The sequence below is a fragment of the Melospiza melodia genome, chromosome 4, assembly GCF_035770615.1.
Source record: "Melospiza melodia melodia isolate bMelMel2 chromosome 4, bMelMel2.pri, whole genome shotgun sequence".
NCBI lineage: Eukaryota > Metazoa > Chordata > Aves > Passeriformes > Passerellidae > Melospiza > Melospiza melodia.
The window spans coordinates 74,172,070-74,196,579 of record NC_086197.1 but is presented as its reverse complement, the minus strand read 5'-3'; the positions used below and the strand labels follow the sequence as shown (position 1 = coordinate 74,196,579).

Genomic DNA, 24,510 nt, shown 5'->3' with positions numbered 1-24,510 from the left:
CCCTCTTTGAGTTCTGAACACATAAGAACTGTTTTACAATTACTGAGCCCCCTAAACTTTGCAATTCAGTGTCTCTTAAATATTTAGGTACTGCTATCAGCAGAATCATTTCCACAAAGTCACATTTCTTGGTTTTATAACTGCCTGCCATTTACTTTATTATTTTTGGTGAACTACAGTGACCCAGACTTGCAATGGCCTATATTATATAGCCAACTGAATGTTTTCCTGTTTAGGGTTAGCCATGAAAGAGCATTTATTTTTTAAAGTCATTCCACATGTCCCCATCCTTTGTTTGCACAGCTGTAAAAGAAGATAACTTAATGGAAAGAATAGTCTTTCAAACAAGAAAGAATCATGTTCTAAGACCGCCATTTCACTTCCTTTGTGCTCCAGCAGCATCTATAGCTTCATTATTAGCTTTCCTCGGGCTTCTGAAATGAAAATCAATGTTTTCCTCATTATGAGGGATAGATTAGGTTTTTGGGTTGATGATACCTGCAGATCTGCTCTATGTAAGTGTACAAAGTATGTAATTTATTGACAGCTGGAAAGCCATTTTGGCATTACTACATTTTAACATTACTAATTGTCACCATGTTTCTCACATGCTGTAAGGCTGCAGGTGACACAAAGTGAGCAAGACTTTCACATGGAAGGCAGCTTGTAAATCTCTTATTAACTGTAAATGATAAGTTATAAAGCATAGTTTGATATAAAAATAATTTAATTTCTCTCCAAATACTTAATTTTTCTGAAAGTGAAGAATGTGGGGTTTAGTAGCATGACTTTCAATTAATTGTTGAATAATTTCTTTCTAAGAAATTATCAAATAATTCTTCAATGAGGTATGAAATGAAACTAATTTAAACATATTCTAATCACAGAACTTAGCAGAATGAATGATACTAAATGCAAGCCAGTAGTATTTGGTGGGATGGGGTGAAACCATTGATACTTTTATAATGTCTGCTCTCATATGTGCATGGAGGAAATATCATAGCCCAGAGAACCACTAGTCAGGAAAAATCGGCATCTGGGCAAAGACCACAGTCTTTGGATCTTCTTATTTATCCCAGCAGATGGGAACAATCTGACTCCATCCAGTTATTTGAGCCTCACTGTGGCAAACATGATATGATCTTTTCATTTGATTTTCATTAGAACACGTAGACTTTACTAATCACTTTTTTTTTTCTTTTCTGATGTGGTGACAGTGCTGTCAAATGTGTCAGGAAATGTGTCAATTCAGATGAAAATTGCATGTAAATATTTCCTGATATTTTCCAGTCAGTGATGTATTTTGTTATTATACTGATTTTCTTTGCAATCTATTTGAGGCCTGAGCGACCTGAGCGTGTCCAATTGTGTACATAGTGTTCACACATTTCTGTGTGCAGTGAGCGTTGTTGCTCCAGGCATGGCTGTGTGAGGACAGGACTGTGAGGAAGCTTGAGTGGGGGTTTGAAATACCATCTACTCAGTTCTCCTTCAGCAAACGCCTGCTGCCCATTCCTGCCCTGCTGCATTCCCACCTGCTGCTCTGTGCGTGCAGAGATATTTCTGACCAGTACTGCAGAGCAGTTGCTGTGCCCCAGCACTGTGGCCTGGCTTTGCAACATCTCATTTTCTGTAACCACACTGTAAACTTCCCTCTCTGGGGAACAGGAACTCCATGCTGCAGGCAAGTCCCACTGAAGGGCTGAGCAGATGTTCTTGAGCACATCGGGTTTGTACTTCGGAGAGCACAGTGTTATATTAACTTATTTTTCTCCCTGTAAGAAGAGAATTTAGACTGTTTAAAAATTCTGTGAGAGACTGTCATCACTCTCCCAAAACTCTGTGGGAAGTGAGAGGTGATGTGATCTCCATAGCAAAGCCTGGGCATTCCAGAAGTCACTTCCTGGCTTTGCATTCTTGGTTGCTCGTGAGGTACCATGTTCAGTGCCAGGGCTGAGATCTTGTCCTTAACAATGCCTCACAGGCTTGTTAGATACCAGGCACTATGAGTTTAGTGTTGTGAAATCTTCTTGACCTCTCAGAATAATTTGGTGCCTACTAATTTGGGTTCATGCAGGTTATTTACAAGCCAAAAGAGTGCTGCAGCTCTTTTTTGCCTCTGACTGTTTTCATTTGAGAGGAAATCAGTGATAACAAATACATAGAATTTCTTTGTCACAAAAAGATTGGCATCTTCAGGCACATTTGACAATGTCCTTGTTACAAAGCCAAGCCCAGTGGTCTTTTCAAACATCAGTTTATCCAACATTTTTGTGGTTTTCTTGTCATTAATTTTTTTGGGACTGCATCATTTTTCAATTCTAGATACTGCTTTTTTTCATTCTCAGTCCTCTTTAATTTACAGATGCAAAAAAACCTTTCATCCCTACTGCATGTTCTTTGGACAGCTTCCATTATTTTGCTATTCAGACCCCAGGGAAAGATTTATTTCTTTATATTTAATTCTTCTTTATAGTTTTACAAAGGCAGATCATCTTCCATGATTATCAGGAGGCCATAGCCTCTCACATATAGGTAGAGATTGCTAGTAGAAATGATCATTAAAGCCTTTTAATTTGAATTATGCAATGAGAAATCACCGAACTTACAAAACCATCCACTGTCAATAACAATTAACTAATGAAAAGACTGGAAATTTTGCGTTAGCTATCAAGGAATTTTTTGTCTTTATTCAATCCAGTCAGAAATTCTGGCTTACCTGTGAAAAAGCAAAGCTGTAGAGAAAATTCATTTTAAAAATATCTGGTAGAATAAACAGCAGGATTCATCTCCCATGGCCTGGCCAAAAGAAGGGATACACACAGGTTATAAAAAAGTAGTGTGGGATTAACATGGACTACTTAGTCCTTCTGCATAGGCATATTTGAGGGAAGGTGTGAGGTGGTGACAGCTCACTTCAGTGTCCTGCATTGAAGAACAATCTCCAGGCAGCGGGAAATACCCCTGACAAACTGGCAGCTCAAATACCACCGAGATGTTCTTGTAAAGTAGTTTGCACATTTTCAGTACTTAGAATTTTTACAACAGCATCTTTTGAGAGGACTAGATCAAAGACCAACTGGTATCATTGAGCAGACACTCAGAATTATGACTACCATAGAAAGAAATTAGGTTAAGTGTTCTGACAAAAGCATATGTTGTTGGATTGCTTGAAGACAGAATTTGATGTATCTGTCAATTAAAATCAGAGTATGCTGGCACAAAGCCAGTAGATTTCTTTGTTCCCTTGAACCTCCTTTGCTTTAATTGGCTGGGTGGTAGAACACAAACATCCAACCTCGATGTACTGTAACTCAAATATTAACAGGAGTGGTAACATTTCTGAAGAAGATATCAGTAAGAAGAACTATTATTTTAGAATAAAATCTGAGCACAGCAGCCCTTAGACATAGCTATGAGAGCACTAGGACCAGACTTAGAGGAAGCTGGGTCTGGGGAGAGACCTCGAAAGCTCCTCCAGGCCAACCTCATAAAGGTGATGCCAGATTCAGCATGGCCTAAATTGTTCCAGGGTGTTTAATTCATCTCTACTAAATAATCTCTGATGTTAAAGACCTCACATGACCTCGCCTGCCTTCCCAGGCACTCTCTTCTACTGTTCTTGCTGTTAGGAGGGTTTTCTTAGTGTCTAGCACCAAACTTTTATGCTGCAGGTTTTTTTTCTTCCATACTTAAAACTGACTTTACCGTAATGCTGGAGGGGAGGGAGGAGAAATAAATTAAGTGATTTTGGGGGTATAAAATGACTTTGTGTGGGTGCACCTTTTTCTGGCAAAGCTGAGTTTTGCAGTACTGTTTTTGTATTTCTGAGAGACTGGAATGGTCTCTTCCAGATAAAAACTGCACAAATTGGCACAGCTGCCCTTGCAAACCACTGTCAAAACAAATCTTATCTAAGTACCCATTCAAGTAGTGTCAAGGCTTTGTAATTTTGGATTCACATGAATGCTAAGCTGTAATTAACTTGAGAGAAGTTCTTGGCTATTGTCTCATGAGAGGTGAGAGTGGCAGGCCCCTTTTACATAAGTTCTTCCTTAGGGACAATAACCCAGGGACTCTCTTGAGCATTATTTCAAGTACAAATGTGTTAAGGTGTTAAATATAGACCCAATTTTAAAGTTTCCATGACATTCAGCATATCAGGAGGAAGGTATTCCTGACAGAGAGCCTGATGCAGAGGCAAACTGTACTCACAAATTTCACAGAGATGTTTCTGACCAGCTCCAGATCCATCAGGATTTGGGAGAGTTGGAATTCTTGTGAATGCCATGTTCCCAGCTTCAGTTCTGTCTGAAGGGTTTTCTAGACAGAACTGGTGATGGGGGTGTGGTTACTTAGAAAAAGGCAACTTTAACTCCTGATTCTGCAGTTCAGTGGTTGGAAGTCTTCATGTCTGTGTCCACACCTGCATGTTTTGTGTAATGGCACACAGAGTTTCAGAGCAACTGTTTGTATTTCAAAACAAGATGCTTATATTTCTGCTTCCCTCTGCCCATTCATTACATGTGGGCAGGAACATTCTTTCTTCTGTGGGTTTTCAGAAATACTTTGTATCCGGATATCTTTGTGTCCACACAGAGAATAAAGAATGAAGGAAATGCAGGGAGATGTCCATTGCACTGACATTGAGATTATATATTTCCCTTCTCACCCCAGTCTAAGCTGAATCCATTAAACCACAATGATGCACATGTTCAGCAATTTTTCAGTAGCTGCTGAGAGGTGCTTGTGTTTTCTGAGTCTGAATGTATTGTCTCACCATGTGACATTTGAATGCTGCACTAGTCCACATTTTCCACATTTTCCATCTCTCTTTTTTTTTTTTTTTATTTTTTTTAATTCTGGAATGTTTTTGAACATTTTAATGTTGTTGAGAGCTCACAGACCTTGATTATTCAACTGGGCAGACTTTTGGGTTATGGCTCTAATATTTCAGAAAAGATTAATTGACTTGCTTTTGTCTTCTCCCTGGAGCATTTACTATCACCAGAGCAGAGATCTGGAAACTGACAACACCACCTGGAACTGAGTCCCTACCAAACTCTATGAAGGGGTACTTAAACAAGAATTTTTTGCTTGGAGGCCATGAGAGAGTTCTGTTGATTTGTAGTCTTGTGTGCTATTTTTCTAAGTTTTGACATATCTTCAGCTGGTATAAATGAGCATCATCAGTGAAAAAGAAAATCTTCTTAAAATGTCTTGAAAATGTGGCCATTTAGCAATGAAGGTTTTAAGCCAAAAAAACCCAAAACCAAACAAAAAAAAGCTAAACTAAACCAAAACATAACCAGGCATATCAGTTGTGTTTTTCCTGGCTTTGTATCTAATGGGTGTTGAGCCATTCTAAAAGTACTATAGGCTAATTATTTTAGAGTCTGGAGAACTTCTTTCAGTATTATAGTATTTTTTGGTAGGTTGAGGCTATCCTTTCCAGACAACACTGGCATTTAAGTACCTGCATTATCCATGGCCCTTCCTCAGCACGGGACAGACTTAACTAAGATATGTCTCAGATTTAAGGATCTAAAAATAACAGATGGGATCCCCATCTGCCTGTCATGCATAGGCAGGAAGCAGCCTGCTCCCTTCAGCTACTTGATGTTATCTTCAGCCTCAGGATGTTATCTGACTTCTCCTTAAGAAACAAAAATAGTTGTGAAGAAACAAAACCTTGCAAATACCTTGCAGCAATTGTAGAGCTTCTGCACCTTATTTCCAGTAGTTTTATTAGGATGGATTTGTGTGTTATCTGGGGCTTGATTTGGTAGCCAGCATTCCCAGTATGCTTGAGAATGGCTTCAGGCAGTAGCATATTTGACAAAGTCATTTTCAGTTCATGTTGTAATATCAGGAAACCAATTCAGTTTCCAGGTTGTTCGTTTTTAACAAGTTCTGATGGAATGGGTGAGGAGTAGCTGAGGCATCAATGCCCACTGAAGTTTTATGTGTGTTTTTAGGTTATGTGTTACTGAGTGAATGTTACAGCATCACACCTGTGTAGCACCCATTCCAAGCCTTGTGAAGAATTCTTTGCTACTGTTATTTGTTCTTGCCTGACAGGTACAGCCAGTATGAGCTAGGGTTATTGGCACAGCTGGAGCCAGTGCTGACACCTTTATTCATTGAAAAATAAACTTCTGCTACAATGTCCCTGGAGTTTCTGAAACACTAAATAACTAGTAAAATACTAGCAAAGGGATGCTGTTTGCATCACTGTAGGGATGCATCACTGCCAAAATGTTCTCCTAGCATTACCTTGTCATCCTGGTGTTTCATTTTCTTGCCACCTGCTGATTGTAACTGAAGTGTGACACACAATTGTTCCATTTCTGAAACACTAAATAAGTGCAATTAACTGGCTTCTCCACCAAGCATTAATAAAAAATAATTTTAAAACTATAAACCCATAAAAAGCCATAACACAAAAAATGCTAACACATTTTCATTTTTTATGTTTAATTTTAGTCTTGGAACTGAACCAGGTGATTATTCCCACTTACGGAACTGTGCCGGACCAGCAAAACCTTCACACACCTGAATGGGTGGGTACCTGTTTACTTTAACTGTGAATACCTGTAAAATTCTCTCTTTAGGTATGCAGCAGTCCAGTAGCTGTTCCAGAAGACTAGCATTCCTTTGCATTTGCATCAGAGGCAGTTCATCTTTGTGATTAAATCTGCAATGCTGTAATCCCCATTTCCCTAAAGGCACCTGAAGTAATTGGCTCAGATCTGAAAGCACAGCTTGTCACAGGCACTGGACTCGGTTATTAGTGACCCATATAAACTCACTGTAAACTGATACATACACGTCCACCTCCTCTCTCTACGTAGTTTTGTTCACAAATGCACAGGATTTCTGTGTGTGTGTACAAGAATAAATGTTTCTGAACACACCCTACATATAAACACACATACCCAAGAAAGCTCTAAGAAAGCTTGGAGACACTGAGAAATTCCTTACTCCAGAGACTGAACTGACAAGACAAAAAAAAAGACCTGGAGGTGTCCATTGCCTTTGTCCAAAGTTCCAGGTTCCCAGCTCACCTAGGATTTTCTGCAGCTAGCAGGCTGCTGGCTCTAGCTCAAGAACCCCTGCCTCAGATCTCATAAAAAGCCAATATCCAAAGTAACTTTGGGAATGAATTTCCTTCTGGGAGGTAGACATCCTCATCTCCCCTGACCCTGTGTTTTGCAGCAACATGTTCATTTGAAGCTGTTTAAACATTGTTGAAGCATGAGGTGCAATCAAGAGCTTCCATTTCCCAAATGAGGGCCTAGACTTTGATGTTATAAAAATCCTTCTTGGAGTCTCCTTGTGGTTCATTGATTTTTTAATGTATTTTTATTAAGTGAAATAGCATCAAAACAGCTGGAATGTCGTGTACCTTGTGGTTAGAACAGTCTCCTCTGAACAGTCTTGGTAAAATTTATTTTTATTTCTACTGAAAATTGATGGTCAACATTGATTTTTATTTTTGGTAACTCATGTTTACCAGCAATTGTAATTTCTTCTCAGTTTTAGCAGCATTTCTGCACTGCTCCTTCTGGGTCAAGTCCTCCTTGTTGATCTAGATAGTTTCAGTGTGTTGGAGGAGACAGAAAGATATAATTGACAGCTGCTGAACCTCTGCTAAATGCATTATTGCATATTGTTTCTAGTTAATTGTAGCTAGAAACAGAGGCTGAAGAGGAAGCCTGATCTGAAACAGTTGAATAGAAGGGAAGTACTGTGCCTTTTGTCTAAACTTAGATCATGTGTTGCAGCCAGAAGTATTCTGGAAATTTGATTTGATTCTGCAAGTTCTTCTGAGGAGCCAAAACTTAGTAAATTATTGGCTAATGGAAACAGTCCTGTTCTTCTTATGCTGCTTTCTCTAATTACAGGATCATAAGCTAAGTTTGCTACAGGATCCCTGCCTCATTTGGCACATGAATAGGACAATTATCTCCAAAAAGCCAAAAATCTGTGAGGATATTGTTTGTGGTACTTCATAAAGCTTTAAATGTGGCAGGAAATTGCAGCAAAGGAATGAAAGGCTCTTACCACTAGAAAAACTGAGTTCAGTCCTAGATAATTGAGCAATCCCTGCTAAAGGATTTTTGTGCAAGACTTGTAGAGTTGCAGCCAGATTTTCTTTTTCCTGAGTGCCAAAGGAGAATATCATGGCCCTGTTTGCATTTGCAGGAGAGTGACACGTGGACCTGGAGTTGAGTGTATTGCTCTTTGAAGAGAGACAATTGCTGAGCTCTCTGGAAAGACGTCACTGTCCTGCTGTATAAAGCTGTAGCTCCAAACTTAGGAGACAGTGAACAGGTTTTGGTGTAGATGTTTAGACGCCTGATGGCCATTAAAATGAGAGTTATACTGTTGCTTTCTGTCCTGGAGGATCTTGTAAAATTTTCACAACATTTGCAAAACATTGAAATTCTATGAGGAGAATACCAAAAGCATAGTCAGAAGGAAATCCTTATTTTAAGCATTTGAGCTATTTAAATGAGGTGTAGCCAAAAAAACAAACAAGCAAAAAAAAAAGAAAAAACCCCAAACAAACAAAAAGAAACAACCAAAAAAAACCCACCAGACATTAAATGAAGACGATAATAAGGAGTATTCCATAGCTACTACAAGGAACACAGACAATTTCATGTTATGCAACAATTTAATAATGTATCATAAACAACATGTACAAGGAAGATGAAACTGCACAGAAAGCATTAATTCAAGGCTTTTCCTTGAAGTGTTTCATTTTGCAGTTTATCTGCTTTGTAGGTAGATAATTTGAATTGGCATGTAACAATAATTTGAGAGTGAATATCTGCAGGGTTGACTTCTTCAAACTTTCTATTACTGTGCCCCTCACATACAATTTCTTTTGCAAGAAGGCTTCTGGGAAGTTCAAAAGAGTGAATTTCCCAGCTCTTGCATCCCATGGATGTTGCTGAAAAGCAGGTTCTCAGTGAACACTTTCTTCATTTTCTTTAAAAGCAAGGCCATTTGGTCTCTCTCTAATCAGGAGTGACTGGAAATCCTCCTGCAGCAGCAGCAACCTGACGCTCAGACAGGAAGTCAAGTGGGTGTCTGGTCCAAACTTAGCTCAGGGGACGAGGCATCCCAATGCCTGGCCAGTTACCAGCTGCTTTCTGCTGACAGAAATGCATGACTGTAGTGACACCCCATATTTTTTCTACTTCTCTTTAGTTTCAGTTTATTTCAGTTTGTTACATAGCTGAAATTCCTTTGCGTGGTGAGGAAAAGAAAAAAAGCCTTCTTCTGATGAAGTGCTTGCTAATATTCGCATTATTGCTAGAAAGAGAATGAAAACAGTCCTCTGTTGTTATTAAAAGATATGAATAATAAAGTAAAATGTTAAAGGCACAGCAGTTTTATGGCCCTCCAGAGACGGACCAACATTATTATGCAATATGCAAATAAACTTACATCTTCCAGTACTATCTCATATATTATATATATCAATATAATCCAGAAATAAATGCTTGTGTTGGTCTTAATGCAGAAAGTTGTCTCTATAGGTTGCTCAGAACCTAAAGCAATAAAAATCTTTTTATATGGCTGTGATAGTAAGAAGAACTTTGTACTTCTGTAACATTTTCTTCAGATGATCTCAAAGTCATTTATAAATAATTATGTTTCCTGACACCCCGGTAATATAGATTGTTTTCTTTTTATTTACTTGTTTTCAAGTTTCCTGAAGCAGACAGAGAGAAATAACTGTGCTCCTAATTAGTCACTCTGAAATTTTCCCCTTCATAAAACCCACAGCTGAAGTGCAGCCTGCAGATCCCCCATGTGCCTGTCTCTGAGCCCGTGGGAGGATTTTTTACAGGTGCCTATCAGCAGAGGCAATGTTACACAGGCTCTGCTCTGCTCTCCTCTTTCCCAGTACTGATTTATTCACTGGCATGCTGCAGGATGCTATTTTGAAGCATATCTGAATATTATGTGAGGTTGCAGACAAGTAGTTTATCCCTCCAGTAATGATTACATTTGGCGCTATTGACAGTCACACCAAAGGCTCTTGCAGGCAAAATAAAGCACTTCTATCATCTTTCCAGTTAGCTAAGTCATTCCTGCAGAATCTCTTGTTATTTAAAAAATCCAGCTTACAATACTGTGCTTGTTCAGGGTATAGTAAACAATAAATAGCTGCAATTCCTGTGCACATATTTTTCTTCATGCTTGTCTCTGTGCTGCCCATCCCACCATTATCCCCACTGAATATTTAACTATATCATGTCTAAAGAAGCCTGGAAAAGTGAGGCAGGTTTCTTGGAAGTGCAGCCATTTTTCCTCCCTGGAACACAGCTGCTGCTGAAAGGAGCTCTCCTGCCTGCACATTCTCCTTTAACGTGCTGCAGGCATCGTGTGTAGCCATGGCTACAGGGGCAGCTCTGAGTGACACACCGCAGCTCCCTTAGACACTGCCAGCCTGGTTACAGTGAGGAGGGCATGCAGAAGTCTCCCTCCTGGTGAACTCTGAGTCAAGGGGCTGAGGGCACCTGCCATGGAGTGGGCATTTGAAGCCAAAACTGCTCCCTCAGCCTTCTGTGCTGGGGCAAGCTTGTCTGCCTGTCCCACTTGCCCTTTTCCAAGTGCTGCTGTGTCCCGGGTCTGGAAGAGCTGGTGCTGCTGGCTGGTGATGGCTTGTGCTGGATTATCAGAGGGCAGGAAGCTCCTTATTCCTCTGCCAAGGTGGCCACAGGGGAGCACACTCAGGGAGCAGGAGGACAAGGTGTGTAAGGGAAGGGGAGTGCATGGCAGGGCACTTTTGGCACTGATGGCATGGCACTGCTTATGACCAGCGCGTTCAGTGTGGCTGCAGCAGTGCAGCGCGTCCCAGCTGCAGCAGGAACCCACACCCACCACCTGGTGTGCATTGCTGGCACTGAGGCCCCAGCAGTGGGGCTGTGGAGAAGCATTTGGTGCTGAGGAGGTGGTGTCTGCTTTACACACATTTCTGCGCTTTTGGTTGCCACAGGCTCCTCCGGTCTCATTCTCTGGAGTGAAGAGCCTGTGATGCTCTGATCTGACCTGCTCCAAACTTAAACACAGAGGTACAGCCACATGGACGGGGCCATGCTGCCTCTAGACTAACCCACAGAAGTGTAACCTCAGTGTTACAAAAAACTTTATTCATGACCAGGTCCTTCTCTCCTTCAGATTCCCTCTGTTAAAAAAGCAGCTGATAGTTCCCTGGTAGGCAGCAGTTGGTTGTGCAGCTCTTGGACAGTTATTAAAGGCTGCAGATTGTGTGCTAAGTATAATTAGTATTTCACAGCTACATAGATATATATTTTTTTATTAGTGGTGTTAATCAGTATTAACCTGCTGTCCATTAGAGTATTATTAAAACATTAGAGTGCACAACTGATTGCCTCCACCAGTACTTAAAAACGCGTTTATGCCAAGGCTAAAAAATTAAATAGTGCAGTAAATTGTCCTGTGTTTTAGAAGAGGTGCCAATGGGCCTGTTGGTTATTTGGGGCTGTAATTTGCTACTGATACTTTAAAAAACTATGTATTGAAATTTCAGCCCCATTAATTTGTCTATGCATGCAAGCTTGTGTGCCTTGGTATGATAGTAACATTTGTAAAACTGTCAAATAATATTACATATTTAAAAAAAACCAAAACAAACATTGTCTCAAAGGAAATGCTAACTTCAAAGTACACTACATATTTTTGGTTTCCAGTCCTGTTTTCCCCTGGGTAGTTATGTTGAATAATATATGATTTTTCATTACCAGCTATCCAGTAGGGATTACAAAATACACCACATATGTAAGTTAATGTGGCTGTTGGAAACTTGGCTATTACTTTCTCTTTTACATTTTACTTCTTAATTTTAATTGAGCAATATTTAATTTATTATAAGCTACATAACAATCTATTTTTATAGGTCTAAATCTTGATCTCTTAAGATTCAGGCTTCATGAGTCTATTCTTTATTATTCTATTGATATATAAAGTGTCCATGGAAAGGCCAAGTGAACAATGTCCTTGTGATTAAAAGCAATGGAGATTACATATAAGAAGTTAGCTCCATAAGTATAAACTTCTGTGTATCTGAATTCATGCAGTCCAATATTTAATAATATTTCAGCTATATTCAATTTATATGTGCATAGTGTGTGAAAGAGAGAGATAAAGGTGTATGCACACAATAACAGTTATACACACGTGAATGTCAACACTTATGTAAGTAAATTTATCAGTCAGAGTGCTGGCTAACAGGCAGATTTTATTTTATGAATTGTTTTTTATAACTATTGTATATATGGTTTTTAATATGATAAATTATTATTGATAATCCAGTTATCACTTCTTTTTTAACCTTAGAAAAGACTACATTTAAAGGAAAACTACTCAGTGAAATTATGCAAACACAAATTACCACCAAATCTTCCTCTATCAAAACTTGATTTTACGTTTACTCTTTTCCATGTCTTTCTTTATCCTGAGGACAGGTCATATCAGAAAATGTGCTAAAAGCTGCAGTGGAAAGAAAACTATTGCTACTTTTATGTTTTTGAGTGCTTGACTTTCACAACTAGACTGCGTGTCTTTAAACAGAAGTTACTATAATGATGTTTCTAAGATTCCAAAGAGGAAAAAGCCCAGTTAAAAGACCTTGTGCTTTATGCAGTGGCAACCCTTCCCCCTGTTACTCATTTTCACGGGATCTGGGCCCTGTGTTTCCACATTGCAACATGGAGCCATCATAGCTCGTGATGTGCCACAGCCTGCTGGGGTCCCAGGGGAGAGCAGCAGCTCCCAGGCTGGCTCTGTGCCCGCTGCTCAGGCACCTCCCAGGCTGTGTCCCAACAGGGGCTGTTGGCTGGTTTTGGTGCTTTCCTCCTAACAGCGAATCTTGTCAACGTGAAATCATTGTGGCTATGTTTTAAATGAGGTTGGAAATTGTAGGAAACCAGAACATCCTTCTGGCTGTCCAGAACGGCCAAGACCCCTGCAGGGGGCTCAGAAGCCCTGGCACGGAGCCCAAAACACCTGTGGTTTTGATTATGACCCATGGAGCAAATTACCATCCTTGTATGAAGGTCAGCAAGCCACAACAGTTTAGGTAGAATAACAGTGAAGTTATCACGGGGTGGAAAAGTAGATTTTGGGGTTTCTGGAATGGGGGTTCAGGAGATAAGATGGGCTTGTCCAGCCTTTCTCCTTCTTCTTCTTCTTCTTGGCCTCCATCTTCTGCTGTGATGTTGGCACTTACAGATTGGTTTAGAGTAGAAGCTCACTGTCTAACATAGGTGATAGGTATTGGAAAGTAATTGTAAACATTGTATACGTAGTTTTTAGTATAAAGACATAACTCTGCCCTGGGGGCAGGAAGTGTGCCTGGAACTGTCCTGCTGGAGGGATCTTGGCAGGGCAGGAGAAAATTTTTTATAGATAAGATGCAATAAACTGCCTTGAGACGGAGAACTGAAGGGCTCTGACTCATTCTTAAAGCGCTCAGGCTGGGAAAAGAGACTTTTAACAATCTTGGGGTCCAAAAGATCCCGAGAGGCAATTATAGCAGCAAAGCTGTGTTTTACACCTGTGACTAGCCCTCAGCAGGAGGAAAGCTTGTCATGGCCAATTCTGATTTCTTGATAGGACTATGCCAACTTCATCTCTCCAGAATTTAGAAATTCACACTTGTGACTTGCTTTGGCTGATAGAGAAACTCGGTGTCATTGTGGTTGGGTGATGTCATCTGGAAATTGAATGCCTTTTTTTTCCTAAAACTTTTTCCACAGTATGCGATTGTATGTTGATTTGGCGACTGCCTAGGTAGTCTCTAAATGCTATCCCAGGCTGTGAAACTAACATGCAGAATGTGTGTACACTGGCCATATGTGTATGTGTGTCAGCAGCTGCTTGCTGTCAGGTTTGTCACAAATCCCAGCACACAGGTGGCATTCAAAGAAAACTGTTCTATTAAAAAATCTGCTCAGACTTTTGAAGCAACTAAGTCAACAGGACCTGTTTGCAGCAGGTCCTAGCCTTTGCACATGCAACATAAAAAACCTGTGAGTTTAAACTACCCAAGTTTATTTAAAATATGGAAATTTTGTCATAATTACAGGAGGACATGTCTTGGTTGCCTGTTTTGATTCAGCCAATAAACTGTTACAATATAATCTACACGGAGAGGTTTTGCAAAAAAACATGAGAAAATTTGTTTTGGAAAAACTGACACGTGGTTCCTAAAACACTATATGCTCCCTGGAACTTGGGTGCTCCTGACTGAAGACTGACATTCTTCTTGGTTCTTCACAGTTGAAGAACAGCCATTTCAGGCTGCACTGCTGGGGTTTCTGGCACCATAACCACATTTCTGTGGTCTTTTTGTGGACCAGACATCCTAGACCTCCAAAACCCAACTTTGCATGTCTCACGAAATTTGGTCTGAACTGACAGGGGAATTCCAGGGATGGGACATCTGGGAATCATTGCTACATCCACAGCAAATGCAAGAGATTATTCTGTGTCATTTTTCCTGACCTGATCCCAGCTTGGCCAACCCTCCATGCCCAGTCGGCTGGAGGCCAAGGCTCCTCTGCAGTTCTGAGTGGGAGCCTTGCCAGCTTTGAAGATGTTCCTGTCTCTGAAGCCATGCTGAGTCCCACTTCAGGCTTTTGGGATCAGCTCCAGTGGCACCACCTCCGTTTACACCATGGACAGATTTGGCCAAGTACCTGAGAGGCTGGTGCACATTACATAGCATGACTTGGATAACATTACAGCTGTACATTACCTGAAAGGAGGGGGGTGGTAATGTGTGATATTGCCCCAGAGTACTCTAAGAAACTACAGAATCATTATTCAAGCGTTCAGGTTTCCCTGTCACCAAAGTGTCTGTATCATTTCATGCATGAAATAACACATTAAGATGTTATTAGTGGATATGACAATCTATCCTGCTTTCCTCCAGGGACTAGATAATGGCTTATGGATATATTAAAACTTTTGATTTTGGCATCTGTTATAACATGATGGATGTGTGGCACACAACAATGTGTTTTTGCTTGCTGAGTTGCTGCAGATAAAATGAGAAATAAATCCACATAATATGTGTCTGTTTGGAGATCTCATCTCTGCTCTGACCATGTTCTTTGTTCTCTTGGCAGTGGTGGGTTTAAGTAAGCATGCATGAAACAACTGCTTTTTTTTTTGCTTTTTTTGCTTTTTTTTTTTCCGCTTTTTTTTTTTTTAATAATTGCAAATGTAATCCCTTACATTTGTTCAGGTAAGGGAACAGATGGGAATGCACTAATTCTGAGACTTCCATCAGGCAAAAACAATTTTCTAGACAAACTATCTAATGATATGTCCATGATGGTGTACAAATTACTAGACAGATGCATTATTTGGTACTGGTGCTGCTTCCCATGCTTCTCTCATTATGAAAATGTAATGTACCATTTTTAAAGAAGAAAGTTAGGTCAAGGTTCTGTAGATTTGATGTCATGCAGAGACCTGACAAATTCCTCTGGATAATTTATTTTTCTTCATTTTACTCTGTGCAATTTTGCCATTTTGGGCTTCCTGTTACACAAGGCTGATTTATGTTGAATTTCTATGTTCAGTGAAATACTGTGTAAAGGGAAGCAAGTAAGGAACTAGTGAGCAAAGATCTTCATATTAACCTATGCCACCTGCCTTTCAGGTGGATTTTGATGACAAGCCTGACTCCTTGTTCTTCAAAGATGGGCAGCGAAGAATTGACTTTGTTTTGGTGTATGAAGATGAAAGTAAGAAAATGACTCATAGGAGGAGTGATCGTAAAAAGCAAAAGGTGAGTTATTTTTCATATACTGGGTGTTAGAGCTGTGGGCAGAAAGAACAGTGCCCTCACCCAGAACAGCAATTGCTTTGCCTTATCCTCAGAGTACTCTTGGGAGCTGGGAGGCTGAAGCCCATCAAATGAGCAGAGAACAGGGCTCGAGGTGCGAGATTGCTGTGAGGGTGGGCAGAGCACTGCACATCCTGTTGGCCAGTGTGAGCTTGGGACCTCAGAGCACATCCTGGATGGGAGGCCCCCCTTCGGAAGATGTGAGCAGGAGAATGCCCGTGTCAGGTTAGAGTTGGACACCAAGATCTTCACACTGGGAAAATTTTCTCTACCTGCAGTGATTCAATTAGGCCCCTAATGGACTTTGGTAATAAAATCAGAGTATTCAGAGGAACGCAAAGGAGGGAGATGACCAGTTGCTCCAGATCACAGTTATAAACACAGCTGCTGACATTCTGCTGACTTCTGATAACATAGCTTAATTGTTCAAGGGAAATAACTGCACATCTGCCACCAGAATTTTTCTTAATAAATCTAGATAATTCTTTCCCTTGGCCCTTCAGCAGCTTCACCCTTGCTAGAGACCTTGCAAAGTTTCTGACTCAAGCCAGTGACTTCTTGATGCTCCTTAGCATCCACAGCTCCATAGCTCCTTAGCAATGAAGCACAATAATAGAGTAAGAATTATTCTTTAATAATTTCATCAGTTCCATCAGAGGACTACATTCTTTATGGCACACAGGGTCACAAAAATGAGCTCAGCTATGCCACTGAACTGCCTGAGAAGTAAGCATCCATGAGATTGTTCCCTTGGCATCTGCACTCCCCCACCCACCCACATCCTCCTCTGATTTAGTAATAGTCCATGTCCCAGCAGCAGCCTCTGGTAGAGACAGGCAGGGACAAAGATATCACTGAAAGCAGCTCGTATACAAATAATAATTTGCAGTTAGGAAACAGAAGAGTAGGAGTAAGAAGGCCTGTAGCTAAGCTGGTTGATACTCATTACACAGTGTTGTTGTTGGCATTAGGAGGACAGCCATAAGGAATGTCGTTAGTAGGGTTTGAGGGAGTCCTGCCGTGGGTGGGTGTTGTATTACACATGATCACAGGATCAGCAGTATAAATTAATTGAAGGGGGTAATTAGACAAAAAAGCTGCCCCTTTGGAAAGAATTGTTTTTATCAATTAGCATTTTACATTTATGTTTGTAATGCTTGGCCATTGCCCAAATATATTAAAAATATAATGAGCATCTTTTCTAAGTAGTGATGGAAATTAAATGTGAGCAGTGGAGTAGTATTTTCAGTGCAGCATTAATGTTAAGACATTAGCCAGAATGAAACCATTAATAGTTAGACCAGGAGATTGTGGGTAGGTGCTTGCATAAAAATTTTACTTTCCAAGGTCTTAGCTCCACAAAGATCTGCAGCCAGGTTGGCTCTGTGGTGCTGAGGAAGAGGAAGCAATCTACCCACATGCAACACATGTGAGCACAAGACCATATCAGACAAGTGACCAGATAAGGGGAACACTGAGTGGCTGGGGAGCAGTTCTGTGGAAGAGGCCCCAGCGGTTTTCGTGGAGAGCAAGCTGAACAAGAGCCAGCTGTGCAGCCTGACAACAAAGTGGCCAACAAAACCTGTATGGACAGAAGTACAGCCAGGAGGGTGACACACGAGCCTGGGGTGACTGGGATGTGTCAGAAGGAAGCCAAAACTAGTATTTCCATGCATAAGTAGAAGCTGAAGCAACAGGGGAACTGTGCACATATAACTTATATCTGAGATTGAAATTAAGATTATATTTATGGTGCAGCTTTACATTCTTAGAATTCCAGGAAGGAAATTAACATTTGGCCTATCACAGTTCCCAGAATAATGTGGGGTTGGTGCTGCCCAAGATACGCTCAGATTTCATCAATGTTGGCATAAAACCTACTTTATAGCTTGTCTTTACTGACATTGTTGTTGATTTGGTTGTAATTTTTCTGAGAAAAATTGCTTCCACCCTTGTGATGAAATGGAACCAAAATAAGGAGCATTGCCATGTACAATCAGTTTTAAATGCTGCATACATCACTGTCTGATCAATGATGAACTGAAAACGCCAAATTTTATAAGTAGTATCTTGTGTAATTCAGGGTGCTTTAAGCATGAATAGGTTCCTTGCCCATGCTACTCTTTCTTTGACTTCCCTGATAGTTTTATAGAGCTTTATTGTGCACAGAATTTGGAAAGTCCAGATTACCGAAATATGGAAGATTCAGCGAAGTCTGTTCTTGTAGGGTGACATCCTCAAGTCACTGGAGTCAGGAGCAAGTTTTGCACTGGTTGTGTGCAATGTTACAGGTCTCTGAAATCTAGAGATTTGTCACTGGGAAAAAAATCTGACACACACAGCACTCCACCCAACTGAATGATGTGGAAGTCACTTCAGAATTCAAATTATTAGTGGACACCTGTAGATTTCTGAAGGGAAATGTTTTGTGTGCTGCATTGGGTGTTTTTTTATGATACATTATGAATGTTGAGAAGTCCCCAAATTCTTACTGAATTTAGACAGAAGGGTTTGAAAATCAGGCCCGAACCTAGGTATCCAATTGACCAGATTCAGAGAAACAGGGCACAGATCCACGTGTTCTTCTGCAGCAAGAGAAGACTCAGATCCTGGGAGTATCATTGTATTGGATTTGAATGGCTTCTGCTCTTTTTCTGAATAATTGGATGAATGTAATGGAAAGGTCCAGCATTAATTTATAGTAGTAAGCAATATTCTTGGGGAAATAGCTCGGAGGACAGCAGGAAATAAAACATGGGTGTGATTTGATAGAAGGAAAAAAATATATGGGATTCTGAAGCTCTTGGAGATCCACAGGGCTTCTGTTATTTTCATCTGTTTCTGAAATCTGGTTTTGGGTAGGCAAAGTCAAACTAATGAAATGACAGCCTCAGGGAAGTGTCTAACATAATTTATAGATCCAAAAGATAGTCGGTAAGTTTCAAATATGCAACTCAATTCAAACTCCAAACTTTTTAAAGTTGGTATACAATTAATTTTGCAAGCACTAGCAAAAATGAGATTGCCAGGAGAAGATTCCAGAAACTTTACCTTGAAAGCAATTGAAATTCTTGCCCAAAGCACATCTTTTAAATCTACAATTTATGTAGTTTATTTGTCAGGATAGCTTACCATCAGAATAGAATTTAAATATCGCCAGTCTCTTCAGGAATGCTCCCAAATACCAGTTTCATCTGTTGAGATCCTCAAGGAGCTCACTGTTGAAAGTCAAAGGATCAGGGCCAGAAAGGTAAATTCAAGATAAATCAATGCAGAATGTCATTTTAGTCCATCTATTCCCCCCCAACAGAAATAAACAGAAAGACTGTCAGTAATTTAAATTGGAATGTGGGCAAAACCTTCATTTCCAGCCATGGAGGAATCTGTGCTTCTCAGAAATAGATGGATTGTTTTTTTTTTCCCAAATTGAATGAAACTATCACTCATGGAGAATATTGCACACATCTTGTTTGGGTTTTTAAGTACAGTGTTTCTGACAAATTCATCAGAGCTGGAGAATTTTGTTCTCATAAGCAAACAGTTCCTGCCTCTATACTTGTCTAGTTCAGATAACCAACAACAATAAAGCCACAAAAAGAAAAAACATGACCAAAAATAAGCTTGGGTAACTTTTCAAACAAGAATTATACTTATCCCGCTGCTTAGCATGTGTCATACCTGCAGTGAGAGAACAGCACTCGGGTTTACAGTAAAAGGGTATCTCTGTGCCATTTTATGCAGTGATGTGAAGCAGTAGAGAATGACAGGCTCTGCATGCCTGTGGTGTGCTCAGCCAACCTACTCAGGAAGTCTGCTAAGTATGGAAGGGACCTTTGGCACTGGGAGGAGGGCGGTCACACCTGCCTTCATCTCAGCTGGATGGCTTGGTTTGAAGCAGAAACTCACCGAAGTAAAACCTCTGCTCCTGAGGCAACCACAAACCCAAATTTTACTGCTTTGGAAGGAAGGATGGCAAAAAAATATGAAGACAGATAGAAGGAGGGAGTTACTCTGCAGTTACTACATTCATTTGTAAGAGAAATGGCTCTTTCCAAACAGTGTGCCTGGAAGCTGTTGTTGAGGGCAGGGCTGGACTGCAGTATCACCAGTTCTGTGTGGTCATGGATCAGGTTGCAAAAAAACATGAGCTGGCTTAAAATCAAAGGGTATATCAGAAAATATGTATGTATGAGTTCTTTGGGTTTGCATTTTGGGGGCTTATTCTCTATAGCATGTCCTGCTTCTAATTTTTATGATTGTCTTCAAACATAAGGGAAAGAAGCTTACAGAGCAGAGCTGCTCAGTCAATTAGTTTTCTGATGCTGACAGCTGGGACTTTGAGGAAAGCTTCCAAACACCATCAAAGAAACTGTGAGGCAGCTAATATTGTTACAATGATCCTCTTCACTTCCTTCAGCTGTTTTTCATAGGGGAGGCTTTGGGCCCCATGTACTTTCTCTTATTGACTGTGATTTATCTGTTGTCTGTCAGATGAGGCAGAGGAGGCTATTCAAGCTCTCTTTTTTATTTAGGATTTTTTCCCTGAGCCCACATGGATATTGTGATAGGGAACTTTCCACATTGCACAAAAGAAACTTAGCAAAGATATGAGTTGGTGTTCTGTCACTGCAATCAAAGCAAGTCTTCCCTACCATTTACAATGCACAGGGGGAAAGATGCTACTGGTCTGCTACCAATTTCCAGACCCACAATCTTGTTAATCTCCTCAGCTTGGCAAGACAATCACCAGAAATTGAAAACACCATGGTTCACAAGGATCACAAAAGCTGATCCTTCCACATGCCTGTAATACTTGGCATTTAGCTACATTCTGCTTTCGTTTTCTTAAGACTGTGTATGATTATGCATCCTAGGTGTCTTAGTCTATTGACTAGCCATTCAATCATCAAAACCTATGTCAGATTTGAATCAGCAGCACTGCCATGATTACTTTATTATTGCAACTTAGCCTTGCAGGTAGCTGAGCAAAATGCCAAATACTAAAGTAAACTTTGGATGGTCTCCACCTTCCAGCCTAATAAACTATTATATATATATATATTGTATTCCCCAGTCAATGCAAAACCACTATAGACTCCTCTGGGTAAAAGTCTAGCTCCTCCATAGATCATTATACACATAATTCAATCATTTATATAAAATAGCAAAGCCCCTAATTAGCAAAGGCTCCCAGAGGCTTTTTTTCTCACTATTTGAATTTATGCATTATTAGAAACCTTAATATTGTCAACATTCATCTAAGATTTTGAGGGCAAATTTAATTTTGGGAACTTATTGCCATAATCAATTATTAAAGGAATCTGATTAAAAGTTTTTTAAAAATAGTATTAGACTTCTACAAATGAGAATTGCTCTACATGTATTTTTATGCTCTTTAGAAAGAAAATCAAACAGGTATTTAGCCCTGTGCCTATTTGATTTGCTGGAACAAAGCAGAACTTGGGTTGAAATACTTTCGTGACTGAGTAGTGTTTACTTTAAAAACAACCACGTGAATATGGAAGAAGCAAAGTGGTGGGATGAAATAGCAGCAGAGTTACTACTAGAGTGACAAACTCCTGTGTTGTGTACTACATATATTACTGAACTGGGAAGAGGGTTGAGTTTTGATAAAACAAAGAATTGCAGAGGAAATCATTATATAGTTTACTTAGAAGCCAAGGTGGCTGAAAACCTTTAGCTTTAAAGGAGACTGGAGAACATTATTATCTATGAAAGAGATAGTGAATATCTTGAAAATGCAAGAAAATGTATTACTGCAAGAAAAACACTCATTCACATTTGTGATTTTAAAAACAACAAAGATAATTAGATGTACACACCATAAATGTCTATATTACACACACACAGAGATAAATATATATATATACATATATATATACAAGGAAAAAATATAAACAGCATAATACTCTCTCAAATAGCCAAGTGAATTTCTGAGACATGGAGAAATCCCTCAATGAAGGGTGCTATCAAAGTCTGGGTTTGTGGTTTTGTCCTGAAAAATGCAAGAAATAAGGAGAAAGGTGATAAGTGTTGATGAGAGAAAAAAACAACAGATTGAAATATTTGGCTCTTCTTGTGCCTAGCTCGAGTAGAAGGTGATATTCACTGGAACAAAAAGGCAGAAAACCCAAAACAGATAAGAAAAATACTTTTTCACAAAATACGAAATTAGTCCATTGAGATAATTTTCTCATGCAGCTGCTGCAGCGGGGAAATGATGAGCTATAAATGGGGTAGGCTGTTCATATTGTTATTCAGTTCTATAATTATTAATTTCAAGACTTGCTAGAGTTTTGGAAAAATAGCATTTTCTTGTTTGGGGACTTATAACCATCTTAAAATATTCAAGAACTGGATGAAACTTATTTGGGTACAGAAACTTATTTGGGTACAAGAACTGACCTGTTCCTGTGGAACTTCTGAAGAAGTTTTCTGAAATGGTTTTTACCCATTTGCTGAAGCATCTTTTTGCCCCTAGACTGGGTGAGATTTGAGTCTAGCCCTGGGGACGACTTTCTACATACCTATCAAAATTCCCAAGGGTTTATCTAGAGGGTCATTAATTGACTCTGATTGTTCATGGTAGCAGCAGGTCTGGATCCTGTGCACAGATGTTAAGGCAGCTAGAATTGCTATAGAGAACCACAAGACAAAAAGCACTGGGACCCTCTTCTTTAAGTTCCTGTAGTGGGAGATGCCAATTCCTTTAAGCACATATTAATCAACCAAGAAATTGGCATGAAAGGAATCTGGGAGAAAGAAAGTAGTGTGCCCAGGTCACTCTGAGAACCTCACTGCAGCCCTAGTCTAACCTGGTACAGGAATAAAGCTCTCAGCTTTACATTAAATTCATCTTCTTCCAGCAAACTGCTCACTTAAGAGCCCCAGCTGCCTACAGGTGCCCCCCATTACCCAGGCTGGTATTTTGACATGCAGTCTGTAGTTCAGGGAGAGCTGGCTACCCTTGACTCACATAAACAAATAAATCATTGAGAAACTACCCATTTGGTGTAGATAGCTTTAAATTTGATTGCTTCACATGGAGTTTCAAAATTTCTTGTAAATCCCATATGGATTTGCACATTTTTTATTTGAGGGGAAAGGGGATGTTTCTGTGTTTCTTGGGAGGAGGTCATCTGTATGGAGAAGCAGATTCAAGATTGGAAAGACATTTCAGGTTTTTTGCAATTAACTATCTGCCAAGTGATGGTAACTATGAAATGAAATTAACATGATCCACAAATTTGATTTTTGCTTAGAAAAACTTCTTATGTCCTTCTGGACATTAAATGCTCCTGGAATATCACCACTGACTCTACAAGTGCTACAGCTCTCAGCTTCTTCCTTTGGGGATGTAGTCCATGGACTCAAATATAGTGGGATATTACAGTTTGAACCACTGTGTGAACACATATGATTACTGTGAAAGAATCATAAAGTTACAGGTTTCTGGAAGGAAAATGGGGTGGAATGCATTTGAGATAAAGACTTTCTAAAGGAAGAATAATGTAGTTCACTTAGTGACTAAAGGCGAAAGAGATCAAAATTTCAGGAGTAGATTTACAAATTCTCAAAACCTGAGTCATACTTACACCTCTGAAATGTACCAGAAACTGAGAGGATAAGTTGTCCACAATTGCATTTGAGGACTATATTGCATATCAGACAAAAAAACGGATCCAGGTTAATTAGAAGGTAGGACTGTACATATTACCACAGCAGCTATCAAGTGTTATAGAGATAACATAATGATGGTTTTGGGAAGCAATTCCATTTTTCTATGCATACATTTTTTGTGAAATTTGGAACAGATGTTTTACAGTGTTCAATATCTTTTAACAGAGGAAGAGACAAGTATATGAATCAAACCTGATAAACAATGGCTTGCAACTAGAAGCGACGAGGTCGGTGAGTGCTGTTCTCTGTGTGAATGGCTGTTCTGAGAGCAGAGCTGCCCTGTGGGATTAAGGAAACTGGATATAGTAATTCACTGTAAGATTTCTCTCCTCTCAAGAAAAAAAGGCCCACCTTTCTTCCATTAGCAGTTTCTTTGAGATCTGATGCAAAATCTTTTTAAACTTATGTCTGCTCCTTCCTCTGCAAAATAAAAGAAGGGAAGCTGGAAGATTACATCATGAAACTTGGAGATTACATAGGTCATGTTTGCTCAGAGCTTGCAAGATAAAAATTACCGTGTATACCCGGCAGAGAGGTACTTCCCATACTCTGGTTGTGTAGTACAGGTGGGAGGCTAGTGTGTGTCTGGGGCAGAATGCCCCTGCCAGAGGAGAGGGATGACCCTGCTTCTCGAAAGGCCGCGATGTCGCCTGCAGGCAGCTCCAGAGCACTGAGGTAATGCACACCAGCTGCAGGGCTGCTGTCTCTGGCAGAGAGGATTATAGCCCCCCCAAATGCCTTCTCTTTTTTCCTACCCTGCAGGGCTGCAGTGCTCCAGCTGTGTCTCCCTCTCCAGGACAATCACTTCCATCTAAATCTGTTGTCTGGTAGTCTATAGTGAGCTCCAGAGATGGGTGCTTTGCCCCTTCCTCCCAAATTACCCAGAATCTATGGCATCACAGTATTTA

At 40.0% G+C, this 24,510-nt stretch overlaps 1 protein-coding gene across 1 annotated transcript in view; it reads left to right on the top strand.

Moving 5' to 3' along the window:
- Positions 1 to 24,510, top strand: part of ANO6 (anoctamin 6) — a 71,818-nt gene that overhangs the window by 20,369 nt on the left and 26,939 nt on the right. Inside the window, exons 2-4 of the mRNA XM_063155177.1 lie at positions 6,487 to 6,563; positions 15,716 to 15,844; positions 23,768 to 23,833. Coding sequence (XP_063011247.1) covers positions 6,487 to 6,563; positions 15,716 to 15,844; positions 23,768 to 23,833 — 272 coding nt within the window. The remainder of the gene's footprint in view (positions 1 to 6,486; positions 6,564 to 15,715; positions 15,845 to 23,767; positions 23,834 to 24,510) is intronic.